The 12,691-nt window shown below is 42.2% G+C and overlaps 1 protein-coding gene and 1 non-coding gene across 2 annotated transcripts in view; both read left to right on the top strand.

The window, feature by feature from the left end:
- The window catches only part of CEP295 (centrosomal protein 295), a 52,087-nt gene extending 39,743 nt beyond the window's left edge, over positions 1–12,344 (top strand). Inside the window, exons 21-31 of the mRNA XM_042838729.1 lie at positions 1,443–1,581; positions 3,816–4,046; positions 6,091–6,245; positions 6,450–6,603; positions 7,390–8,051; positions 8,845–9,018; positions 9,255–9,372; positions 10,041–10,241; positions 10,858–10,966; positions 11,342–11,441; positions 11,969–12,344. Coding sequence (XP_042694663.1) covers positions 1,443–1,581; positions 3,816–4,046; positions 6,091–6,245; positions 6,450–6,603; positions 7,390–8,051; positions 8,845–9,018; positions 9,255–9,372; positions 10,041–10,241; positions 10,858–10,966; positions 11,342–11,441; positions 11,969–12,055 — 2,130 coding nt within the window. The 3' untranslated portion in view covers positions 12,056–12,344. The remainder of the gene's footprint in view (positions 1–1,442; positions 1,582–3,815; positions 4,047–6,090; positions 6,246–6,449; positions 6,604–7,389; positions 8,052–8,844; positions 9,019–9,254; positions 9,373–10,040; positions 10,242–10,857; positions 10,967–11,341; positions 11,442–11,968) is intronic.
- On the top strand, positions 1,111–1,193 carry LOC122171659. Its single transcript, XR_006172066.1, has one exon. It is a non-coding gene; the product is annotated as a small nucleolar RNA U2-19 (small nucleolar RNA).
- Positions 12,345–12,691: the final 347 nt, after the last annotated feature.

The following is a 12,691-nucleotide window of genomic DNA, read 5'->3' as shown; positions in this document are numbered from 1 at the left end:
GAAGTCTGTGTGTTATAATGGAGGCCTAAGACTGGGCATTGATTCTAGATGCAGTATAAGAAGCACCAAGCAAAGAGAGATGGTCACTCTGAATTTACTGGCTGCATTCCCATTTATACGGTGCAGAATGCTGCTGTCCCTTCTTGCTGGCAGAGCACACTGTGTGCAGCTTGCTGTTTGCCAGGACTCCTGGATCCTCTTTTATAGAGTTGCTCCCCAGTTAGTCCCTGGCTTGGACTGATGCATGGTTTCTTCCCAGGTGCAGGACTGTGTTCATTCTCAGTGAGTTTCATAATGTTCCTTTAGGTCTCATCTTCATGAGGCCCCCCTGGATGTCAGACCTGCTACTGAGTACATCCAGTGTTCAAATGAGAGCATGCTGTTGCCTCTTCTTGGTCCTTACCAAAGGTGTTAGAGAGGGCAGGTTCCAGGGTAGATGCTGGTCATGCTCCAGTTATTCTCCCACCTCCAGGTCGAGTATCACCTGCTGGTCACTGTCTTCTGGGCCTGATCAGCCAGCAATTTTCCACCTGTCTGGTTGTCCATCCCTGTAGTCTGTAACACCCAAATTCTGCTACAAGAACAGAGAGAGAGAGTATCAGAAGCCTCACCAAAATCAAGGAGATCCACTGCTTTTCTCTGGCCCAAAGATCCTGTTATTTTGGCAGTAGATGAAAAACAGTGCTTAAAAATTACTGTTCATAGATATACAACACTATTTGTGCATACAGTGTGTATGTATATGTATAAATGTATGTTAAATGTACTTACAGCTAATATATAATGAAAAATAGCATGAGGAATGGGCTTCTTAGGTTTTTATCTTTTATTTTCTTGATGTGTTTTAATTCAAAGTTTTGGAAAAGGTAAAATGTTCATCTCATCCTTCAAAATTTGGAAGTAAGAGCCCTCTGTCTCTATTCTGTGACTGCAGAGCTTCAAAATTAAGGAATACAATTTTCTAGGAAATTTGACATATATTTAACCATAAAAGTAGAATGAAGCTCTCCAGTCATTCTCCTGTATTCACAAGTCACAGTCTTGAAAGTACTTGGAACGTTCCTGAGTTTTACAGCTTATTCCTCTGAGATCTGCCATTCTACTGAAGTGGGTCTGTGATGAGAAATAGCCAAATCTGAGCACCAGAAGATAAATAATCTTCTGGGTGTCGTGATTTGTAGGTAGTTCTGAGAGGCTTCTTGTGTGTCTGTGTGTGCGTGGTGTGTGTGTGTGTGTGTGTGTTGGGGGGAGGGCTGCTGAAGGGAATTGTGTCTGGGAGACTGGATGTGAGTGTTGTGTACTGAGCAATGATGAGTTTCATTTGCCTGACTGCAGAAAATGAAGGCTTCTACACTTGAACTGAGCTCAGAATAAAATCTGTGATTGTGGTTTCAATTATAGGGGTCTGAATACATGGTAACCTGTATGTTGCTTCCTCCTAGGAAGCACTTTCTAAGGTAGTGCCCATGGATGTAGGTTTAGAGGCTTCCATGCAAGCAATACCCTGTGACTTATCCTCAACTATTTCCACTGGAAGCTTTTTGACTACTGAAACCCTGGATGTCAGCACTGTTGACACTGGTAAGTGTTTTATTGTTCTCATAAATGGAAAAACTGATGTTTTCTTCATTTTATAGCAGAATGGATCTAATTCATTAGGCATAAATTCTTCTGGAAAAAATACGATGTGGAACTTTGCTTAAGAATTTATAGTACATGTTACAGAGCATAGCTGGAATGCACATATTATAATAAGATGTATAGCAACTTTATCACCTGCAAATACATGAGATGGATTTGGAAGTGATGATATAGTGTCCTGTGTGTTTACTTAAGGCTTAATATTGTCTTAATCTGAGTCGTATCTGATCTCAGACACACCCGTATGTGTGGATCAGTTACTTGGTGCTTATAAATCAATTTTTGAAGATTATTTTTGAAGAGATTTTTAAAAAAGTAACATTAAGGTTTTGGTTACTCGGCTACATGAATGCATTTTTCAAGTCTGGTTGTGCTTCCTCCATACACTCAGTGATTATTAAGATCTTTTCTGATTGCTTCTGTAAGAGGAGAGACAAAGAGGGACTGGTGTGCTAACAAGGAACCCACTTGTGGTTTCCACAATTCCTTTAATTTTGTTGCATTTATATTAGGTTGTTTCTATTTAAACAGGAATAAAACCATTGCCCTATGTCATAAAGATGCTCAAGGTCACATTAAAGGATTGACACCAAGCTGTGTGGTGTGATTGACACAACTGAGGGATGAAATGGCATTCAGAGAGACCTAGAGGAGGCTTGAGCAGTGGGCCCAGTTGAACCTCACGATGCAAATCCAAGTGCAAGATCTTGCACCTGGCCTGTAGCAACCCCTACTATCAGTGCAAGCTGGGAGACAAAAGGACAGGGCACAGCCTTGCTGAGAAGGACTTTGGAGCACTGGTAGAGATGGGAAGCTGGATGTGAGCCAGCAGTGTGCCCTCAGCCCAGAGAACCAACCATATCCTGAGCTGCATCCAGAGCAGTGCGGCTACGTCCAGCAGGGTGAGGGAGGTGATCCTGCCCCTCTGCTCTGTGCTGTGAGGCCTCACCTGGAGCACTGCATCCAGATGTGGAGACCTCAATGTAGCAGAGACATGGAGCTGTCAGAGTGCGTCCAGAGGAGGGCCACAAAAATGCTCCGAGGGATGGAACACCTCTCCTGTGAGGACAGGCTGAGAGAGCTGGGGTGTGCAGCATGAAGAAGAGAAGGCTCTGGGGAGACCTTGCAGTATCTAAAGGGGGGCTGTAAAAAAGAAGGGGACGGGCTTTTTAGCAGGGTCTATTGAGACAGGACAAGGGAAAATGATTTCAAACTAAGGAAGAGAAGATTGAGGTTGGATGTCAGGGGGAAGTTCTTTACTGTGAGAGTGGTGAGGTGCTTGAACAGGGTGCCCAGAGTGGTAGTGGATGCCCCATCCTTGGAGCCACACAAGGTCATAGGATCATAAGATCGCAAGGTTGGAAGCGACCTACAAGATCATCTAGTCCAACCATCCTCCCATTACCATTGCTACCACAAGCTTCTGAACTGTATCTCATAGCTCCTCATCCAGATGCCTTTTGAACACTGCCAGGGATGGCAACTCCACCACCTCCCTGGGAGGCCATTCCAGGCCATTGCCTGACCACTCTCTGAGAGAAAAAGTTCTTCCTTACGTCTAATCTAAACCTCTGGTACAACTTGTGGCCATTTCCTCAGGTCCTGCTTGTTGCGTGGGAGAAGAGGACAAACCCCTCCTCATCACAACCTTCCTTCAGATAGTTATAGAGTGTAATAAGGTCTCCTTTGAGCCCGCTCTTCTTCAGACTAAACAATCCCAGCTCCCTCAGCTGCTCCTCATAAGACTTGTGCTCCAGACCCCTCACCAGTTTTGTTGCCTTTCTCTGGACACGTTCAAGGGCCTCAATATCTTTCTTGTAGTGAGGAACCCAAACTGAACACAGTAGTTGGGGTGTGGCCTCACTAGAGCTGAGTACAGAGGGATGATCACCTTCCTGCTCCGTCAGGCTGGACAGGGCTGGGAGCACCTGATGGAGCTCTAAGTGTCCCAGTTCATGGAAGTGAGTTGGACTAGATGACTTTTGGGAATCCCTTCCAACTCAAATGATTCTATGACACTTCTATCTGCAATGGGATGTAAAATAAATAAATAAATTAAAAGGTAATAATAAAAGGTGTTACAGGCATTTAAGGGTATTAAGCAGCATCTTTTCAGGTGAATTCATGTAGATGCTTTATATATAAGTATGTGAGCATCTGGCTTCATATTTCAGGATTGTCGTCTGACAGCATGGAAGATCAAATTTGGAAAAGAATCCCAAGCAGCCCATGGGACTCCTCACTGCCTTTTACCTTGCAGCAGAGGGAGGAGAATCTGCCTGGGGCGCCTGAAACCGAGTTGCCTGAAGGAGTAACATGCCTTGATAAAGGAAGTCAGATTCAGCAGATCTTGGAGAAATGTGGAGAGTTGAACTCTTCATCAGACAACAATACACATTTTGAAGGTATTTTCTATTTTAAAGCTTTTGTGTCTGTGCTGTCATACAGAATGAGTTTAATCAGGATTATGTGTATTCAGTATTCCTTATATTTAGCTTACATTTGCAATAAACGTTCTGCACAGCAGAACTCCTGCCTTAAATGAAACCAAGTCCTTCATTGCTTTATGTAGCAATGTAGCTACAATGCTCTACATGTAGCATTGTGTAGTGCACCAAGAAGATAATGGGATCACAGTCTAGTTCTGTGCAGCTTCCTTCCACCATAGCAACATTGTTCTTTGTGCTAATATTATTGTTTGCATGTGTACAACTCTATTCAGGAGTTTAGAGCAGTATCTACACAATACTATATTATTCAGATGGAGTTGATAGATGAAGAATCACTGATAACAAAGTAGTGGAAGTTCTGTGCTATTTAACTGTGCACATTTAATGATTCATAACAATGAAACCATCTTTACTATCTGTCACAGTGATAAGTGGTATTTTAATTTGAACTGCTTCCTTCAGGAATGTGTTGGAAAACCCAGAATCATAGATTCTGGTTTTTAATATTAATCTTTAATATTAATCTTTATATTAATTAAAAGCAGGTCCAGAGGAGGGCCACTAAGATGATCAGAGGGCTGGAACACCTCTTCTATGAGGAAAGGTTGAGAGAACTGCGATTTTTTTAGCTTGGAGAAGAGAAGGCTGCAGGGAGACCTCATTGTGGCCTTCCAGTACTTGAAGGGAGCGTATGAACAGGAGGGGGAACGGCTGTTTACAAGGGTGGATAGTGATAGGACAAGGGGGAATGGTTGTAAACTGAGATGGGGGAGGTTTGGGTTAGATATTAGGAGGAAGTTTTTCACACAGAGGGTGGTGATGCACTGGAACAGGCTGCCCAAGGAGGCTGTGGATGCCCCACACCTGGAGGCATTCAAGGCCAGGCTGGATGTGGCTCTGGGCAGCCTGGTCTGGTGGTTGGCGACCCTGCACATAGCAGGGGGTTGAAACTGGATGATCTTTGTGGTCCCTTTCAACCCAGGCCATTCTGTGATTCTATGAATCTAGACCAGAAATTCTTAATCCCACTCAAATGAGAGGTAACTTGCTTGTGGGTTTGTCCAGCCAAGTTCTGATTATCTCCCATGGAAGAATTTCATACCACTCAGACATCTTGCTTAAAATCCTTAATTGGGAATTTTTTCTTTATATCACAGAATGGCCAGGGTTGGAAGGGACCTCAAGGATCATGAATCTCCAACCCCCCTGCCAAAGGCAGGGCCACCAACCTCCCCATTTAACACTAGACCAGGCTGCCCAGGGCCCCATCCAACCTGGCCTTGAACACCTCCAGGGATGGGGCATCCACAACCTCTCTGGGCAGCTGTTCCAGCACCTCACCACTCTCTCTGTGAAGAACTTCCCCTGACGTCCAACTTAAATCTTCCCTCCCTCAACTTAAAACCATTTCCCCTTGTCCTGCTGTTATCTACCCTTTCAAAGAGTTGATATGTAACCAGAATTTCCTGTGTTGCATCTTTTGTCCATCATCTTGAGCCTCTTTTCTTTCACTGAGTATATTCAACAAGAGGCTGTCTGCACCTTCCCTGTACTTCTTTCTAGGACAGCATAGACAGCAGAGATCTCTGCGCCTCTTCCCCCATGCTCTCAATACTTTGTGCAAAACTGAACAAACCCAGTTTTTAAGTTTCTCTTTGAACATTGTGTGTTTCATCCTTACTCGTTCTTGTGGCTGCTCACAGGGCTTGCTGCAGTGTGTCAGTGTGTGCATTTTGTACTGGGAAACCCAAACCAGGACAGAGCTTCTAATGCAGTCTCTCAGGTGCTTAACAGAGAGCTTCTTGACCTCAGCACTTTCTTGCAGCAGTTGTACTTGCACTGTGTCAGTGTGAAGGAGTTGAGTGCTGTGAAGATCTGTTTTTGCAAGCTAGCATTTGTTCACCTGTGGAAATCTATATCCTCTCCTTTTTCATTCAGAAGCAAGGTAGCAGATGTCAGTTTCCATTTTTTTAAAATGACCTCTTTTCTTTTCTCATAGCTCTAGCAGCTGAGCTTGATTTTCCTGAAACGGAGAGGCATTTTCCTAACTTCTGCCACCGGCTATTTCAGCCTTTGGAACCAAGTCCTGCCTTCAGTGTTTCATCACCCATTTCTCACTACAAGATTCAACAGGGCAACAAAGAATTGAGGAAGGTACTGCAGAAAAGCTCTGTTTGACTTGAAATTTATTTTTATGAAATGCCTTAGTAATTTTTTACACGTCTGGAACTGGAAGCATTTCTGCTGTTTGTAGGGGAAATGTGATCCAGAAAGCAAATGTTGCCATTAACTTTTCATCCTTTTCATTCCTAAAAATAAAATAAAATGAAGCCTAATCAGGATTTTTTCTGCTGCTAGATTTCAACATTTGCAACAGAAAGTGAAGAGCAGTTTCTAGAAGTGAGAACCTCCAATTTGAATACACAAAGAGGCAGTCTGATGGACAGTCTTGAAACAAACAAGCCAAACAACAGTACATCAGAAGAGTGCTTCAAAGAGGATGTTACTGTGGGTATGTACAGAGCAGCCTGATCAATGCTATAAACATGGATCCATTGCCAATATGTAAATACCAACCTTAAAGCTTGTTTTGTTGTGTTGAAACTGGGAAGGAACTCTTCTAAATAAGCTCTGCTTGGAAATGTTTTAGTTCTGATTCTTGTCTCTTAGACATCATCTTCTCCACCATCTATAATGTGTAGAACTCAAAAATGTTAAGGTCTTTCCTTAGCAGTCATTACTTGAATGCTAGGATCTGCTGTTGTATTGAAGGTGCTATAGCAGATGGTACTTACGTTGTGCAGCAGTTATGATGGTAGTGCATTAATTCCAGTGGTGGCTGAAATTAATAAGTTTTACCAAAAAAAATTCTTCATTTCCTCGTTTTGTAAGTTTGGGGAAATTATTCAATTTATGGAACTTCCTGACAAAGAGCACGGCCAGCAGGTCAAGGGAGCTGATCCTCCCCCTCTATTCTGGTCCCTGGTGAGGCCACATTTAGACTGCTGTATCCAGTTCTGAGTTCCCCAGTTGCAAAAGGACAGGGATCTTCTGGGAGTGCAGCGGAGGACCACAAAGATGGTAAAGGGCCTGGAGCAGCTCCTGGATGAGGAAAGGCTGAGAGACCTGGGTCTGTTCAGCCTGGGGAAAAGAGGACTGAGGAGGAGATCTGATGTAGTTAATTAACCTTGTTATTTGCACAGATGTTCACGCATTCCTCAAAAGCTCTGTTAAGGAGGAATTCCTTTAAAGCTGAAATGTGGTTGTGTTAAGCTCACATTTTGACTTTTTGGAACAGGTTTGGAAGAATCTTTTCACCCGCTGCAATTGGAACCTGCTCTGAGCAATCACTGTCAGAATGCTGCTCGGCCAGCAGGCATCAATGTGGAGTCAGAGAGCTCCTGGGGACTAAATCCTGGGATTAAAAACGGGTGCAGTGAGAACAGTGTTTCATCTGACAGACAATACGAAGATCTGGTGAGGAGTATGGAGTGTGTTGGTCTGCAGTGTTCAGTGGAGGATATGCGAAACCAAAGTCTGAATTCGCTGGAAGAACAAAAATCATTTTATCAGCTCAGTACCACACCAGTGACAGTGGCTGAGCCTTTCCCTCAACACGCATTGAAAGAGGGCGTAGCATTCAAAAAGGAGATTCTGTCTTCTGAAAAATTACCTGTCAAGGTACTTGATAGGAAGTACTTGAAGCTTCCCGAAAAATTATTTCGTGTACCTGAAGCAGATAAAGCTGTGGAGGTGGATTTGCACTGCAATACAGATGCAAAGGAGCCAGGTGAAAGTTTTCTCGAAATACAAAAGTCTTCAAGGATTCCTGAAGACATGAGTTTGGAAGCCCCAGACGTTAATTTACAGGCAGTAGTAAAACAGAATGCTTTCTGCCTGGGAGGACATGAAAAACACTCTAACTCTGTGGCTGCAGGCTCATCTCGTATTCCAATCTGGGTAAGTAGAACAGATTTTCCAAAGTAAGTGGTGTTTTGTGCAGGTATTTTGGTGCTTTACTTGTTTTTACTTGTTTGTGTCTTTTTTTTCTTTTTTTTTTTTTCTTTTTTTTCCTTTACTGAGCTATTTTAGATCTTTAACATCTGAAAACTTGGCAGATGTTCTTTTTATAGTTCTGGTTTCAGACTTGCATGTTTCTTGGACATTTGCTGTCCTTGCTCTTTTAGATCACAGCACTGAAGCAATTAGCAGTGGTGTTAGTTGGTGCAGCCTGGCCATGAAACTGCAGTTACATAACTGATCTTAACCCAGTCTGGGAGGTAAATAATAGAACCAAAGCATAAGTAATCGAAAACTGTGAAACTTATTTCCTTTTTCATTTTTAAAACAAACCAACCAACCTGGCCTGAAACTAGATTTCAGCAGTGATTTAAATTGAGGTGAGTGGAAGAGAGCTTTGTTTGATTGCTTTGGGTTGTTTTTTACTTACTGGTTTTAAAAAACAAACCAAACCACTGAACTTCTTGTTGGATTGGTTTGATGTATCAGTTAACACCTTGGGCAAGGCAATCCTTCTGGATTTCATTATTGCTTTGGGCAGGTTCTATTTTTTTTTCTGTGTTGAATGAGCCTCTCACAAGCTAGCAGCTGTTGCTATTTCTATATAGTGGTTTTAAAATATATATGATAAAATATATTTTAATGCATACATCGTTTATATACTTTAATATTTTATATTATATAAAGTGATACATAGCTTTTACACTGGGGTTTTGTGTCTTCTACCTGCAAGGAGACTGAGTCAGGGCGTGGGATTATGGAAGAGCCTGAACTCACTTTTGTGAGCTCCAATGACGTCAGTACTGCAGAATCAGACATTGAACATACGAACCAAGAGGGAAGTAGTGAGGATAAAACAAATAACCCAGCATGTGCAGACAGGTCTGCCATCAGTGTTCTGACTGAGGTGAGTCTTAGTTCAGCTGTTGGGCAAAAGGACTGCAATGTTTTGAATTTGAATTTTTTGAGTGTTTTTAGAAGCACTCTAATACTGTCACTATCCATTTCTGGTGTTTTTCTTGCATCTGCTAAAGGGAAAAGACTGTCTTTTCTTGTGTCTTGTCCATGTTAGGGTACTGTATGACTACTTCAGATTTCTGGTGTATTTTCTGCATTTTCAACTAATGATTCCTTTTGAAACAGAAAAGAGAATTTTTACCAGTGGTTCCAGATGCAGTTTGTTCAGTGCTCATAAGGCCTGACAGCTCTTCCAAAGCCCACAGTGCTACCGAGGGTCAGTGTCCATCACATCGGACTGCAGGTAATTCTGTACAGCTTCAACATACTGAAGTTTTAACTTACAAAGTCATTGCAAGATACTACACCTCTCCTTTGGAAAATATAACTTCTCTTAGACAGGTGCATGTTGCTGTTTGGCCTCTGTGTACATTTGGCCCAGGTTTGATGTGTGCTTTACTGACAAGAAAATAACTTGTCTCTTCCTGTAGGAGGCCATCTTAAGCAATAGATGGTAATGGCTATAATTAGTGAGACTTCATTTGGTTTTATTTGTAACTATATTTAATTTTGAAACTCTTGTGATGTTTTGTTGCCTGTCATTATGTACGTAGTCCACCTTCCCTTGTTTGTCTCCTATCAGTCAGGAACCTCTGCAGTTAAAAGATGTTCTGATGTCAGTATAGAACATAAATAGTGAAACAAGGAAGAAAGGATCTACCAGGCTGTAACCATTTGTTAGGGGCTTCTCCAGTCTTTGTGTTTCGGCGCAGTATCTGTTTTGGCAGTAGTGCTTATGGTTTCTAGATTCCTTAGCTCTGAATTACTGCTTATTGTGCAAAAATGTCACTTCCTGACACCAGTTGTGAAAACAGATCCTGGTCAACATCTTAGAAATGCACTGAAATGTATGAATTAGTAGAGGTGGTTTCTTTGCAGAATGTAAGAAATGCTTGGACTTTTCTTTCTCAGTGATGCTGCTGGAGTCTGCTTCTGCACCAGGGAGTTTGCAAGAATCTTTTTTGAAAAGAAAGAAGGACTTCATCCAGAAATCCCTGAGAAGAGTTGAAGAAATAAAACAAAGAGAGAGAAAAAATGAAAAGCCAGAAGGCAGACAGGTTCAAAGGAAAAAGTCTGAGACATTAAGCAGTCAGGAGGCTCGTCTTATCCCTGGTATGTTTACTTGGGCATGTGACGTGGGCTAGGACTGCTTTAGTTTTTAAATATCACAGAAAACCTTTCCTATGTGTTGCATCTTCACTTTTGCAGTTGGGGTATTCTTTAATTTCTTAGGGATGTGGGAGTTCCTTTTCCCCACTTTGGCTGTCTCATGTTGCAAGCAGACTGCATTTATCTGCATTTATCATCATAATGTGTCTTTGCAAAATAACTGGTTGTGAAAGAACTGTACTAAGTGAACTAATGCATCTCTAACCCTGTTATCAGGGTTTGGTAGGCAGCTGCTGAGAAGCACAACTCGCTCCAAGTACAGCCAGCAGCCTCATTGGGCACTCTGGTTTTTAAGACAAACATTCATCTCCACTGTACCAATTCTGTTTCTTTCTTTGTAGTTCTATCTCAACCTTTGAAACCTCTTATGCTTTTGAGTTCTTGTATACTGAAGAAGTCTGTCATTGACAACTGTTGATTTCGTTTTTTACAATTAGTACCTGGTATTAGTTTTGTAAACTGAGCAAACTTTTACTGGGGCGCAGTAGTTTGTATTGTAAATAGATGTAGTGTCTGGGTTAAAGACTTAGGATACATTTTGTGTTTGTGTCTTTTAAAGGGAAAAAAGGTGCAGTTGTCCATCAGCTGAAGAAAGTAGGAGAAGTGAAAGTGTCTTCTCCAGAAGACAGGAAGGCTGGAGAAGCTGAAATGTACCAGCGCACCTCAAGGTACTGCATGAACAGTGGAAGAAGTTTGGATTTAAACAAGATAAATGAGAAGTTACTGATACGAGCCCTAACAGTACATGTTTATACAGGTGAACACTGAGCCATGCCCTTGCCCAGCTTGCAGCAGGAAGGAAGTGCTGGCAGCCTGCCCAGCTGCACTCAGCATTTAGTAATGATGCATGTGTACAATGCAGTGGTTGAGTGGGGTCTGTGTTAGGTCAGCTACAAGTTAGTTGAAGTGATGCCAGATCAGGGGATAGTAAAGTCAGAATTGCTGTAATTTCTAGCAGTTGACAGTATAAACCCTTAAGGCTGTTATGTACTCCTGCCTTCCCCCTTTCCTTCCTGACAGTATTTTTTCTAATGTTTTGACAGACTTTATAATCAACTTTCAGAAGTAAAGATCAGAAAAGAAGAAAAATCAAGGCAGGAAACTTATGCTAAAAACAGAGAAAAGGCTAAGGAGTTTCAAAAGGTAAAGTAATCCCCTCTTAGCATCTCGAGCTGGTCAATACATGTCCCCTAGCTTCTAATCAGACTGGAGGCGTAATTCTGCAGTGATGACTGAACAGACTATGAACCAGGTCTTAACATTTCAGCACAGCCTCTTGGGAATACTACCTTTGCTCAGTCAGTGAGCTTTTAGAGACTTCCCAAGCACTGCTATTGGCTTAGTCTGTCTGAGACCGCCCCAGTCAAGGCAGTGTGCCAATACAACGCAGCCCTTACGGCTGAGTTTTCTCTAAAGGACATCAGCCTGAGACTGAATTCTTGTGACTTGAGGTCAAATAAAAGGACTGAGGGGATCCAGCTGCTCGTGTCAAACAGTATTGCTGAGTGTGATCCAAGCACAAGCAGGCTTGGTGCTTCCCTGGGAAGACTCTTCCACCTGCTCTTATACTTCTCTCTGTTATAGAGCAGCATTACCTCACTTGTACAGCTTGGTGTTATCACCACCATTTCTTGAGCTATGCTATTCTCACATGATTTTAAATCTTGCAGAAAATGCTGGAAAAACTACGAGCCAAGAAGCCAGGGAAAACACCCAGACTAGGAGAAGCCTCTAACCAAGAAACATTGCTGTGCTGATACAACTCAGAGTATTTAACAGTAAGAACTGCATTAACCTAATTCAGGTAATGACTGACAGATGCTTTCTCTGGTGCCATCTACTTTTAATATGTGGCAACCAGCACCGAGTAGAATGATGCTGCAGGAAAGCTTTGTGCTGTAGTGTTTGAAAGAGAGCTTATACTACTTGTAATATAAACATCTAATAAAGTGTTTTTAAAAAACTCTGAGGTCATAGCATGTGTGACAATAAGATTCCTTTTCAAAAAGCTGAAGCTTTTATCCATTTTTCTCATGTTTAGTAGGACCAGTAATTAATCACTTACATAATCCTCATTACAAAGTACAGGTTTGTGCAGCAGATGTACATCTCAAAGTCCCTGAAGCCAACAGACTAACATCACTTACAGAACTGTCTTCACTTGTGGATGTCAGCTTGCCTTCTACGAGCTAACTGCACCTTGCAAAGACTGTCCATAGAATTGCTGGGGCTGGTAAAGACTTTCAAGATCATCAATTCCAGCCTCAATTTAACCATCCTGCTGTAACAACTTACTGCTAAACCATGTCCCTGAGCACCACATACATCTATCAAGACAGCTTTTAAACACCTTCTGGGATGGTGACTCAACCAGCAGCACCCTGGGGAGCCTA

Source organism: Centrocercus urophasianus, unplaced genomic scaffold, assembly GCF_019232065.1.
Source record: "Centrocercus urophasianus isolate 14NV4802_14NV808 unplaced genomic scaffold, USGS_Curo_1.0 seq_9, whole genome shotgun sequence".
In the NCBI taxonomy this organism is placed as follows: Eukaryota; Metazoa; Chordata; class Aves; order Galliformes; family Phasianidae; genus Centrocercus; species Centrocercus urophasianus.
The sequence above is the reverse complement of the archived record's forward strand: the minus strand, read 5'-3'. Positions and strand labels throughout refer to the sequence as shown.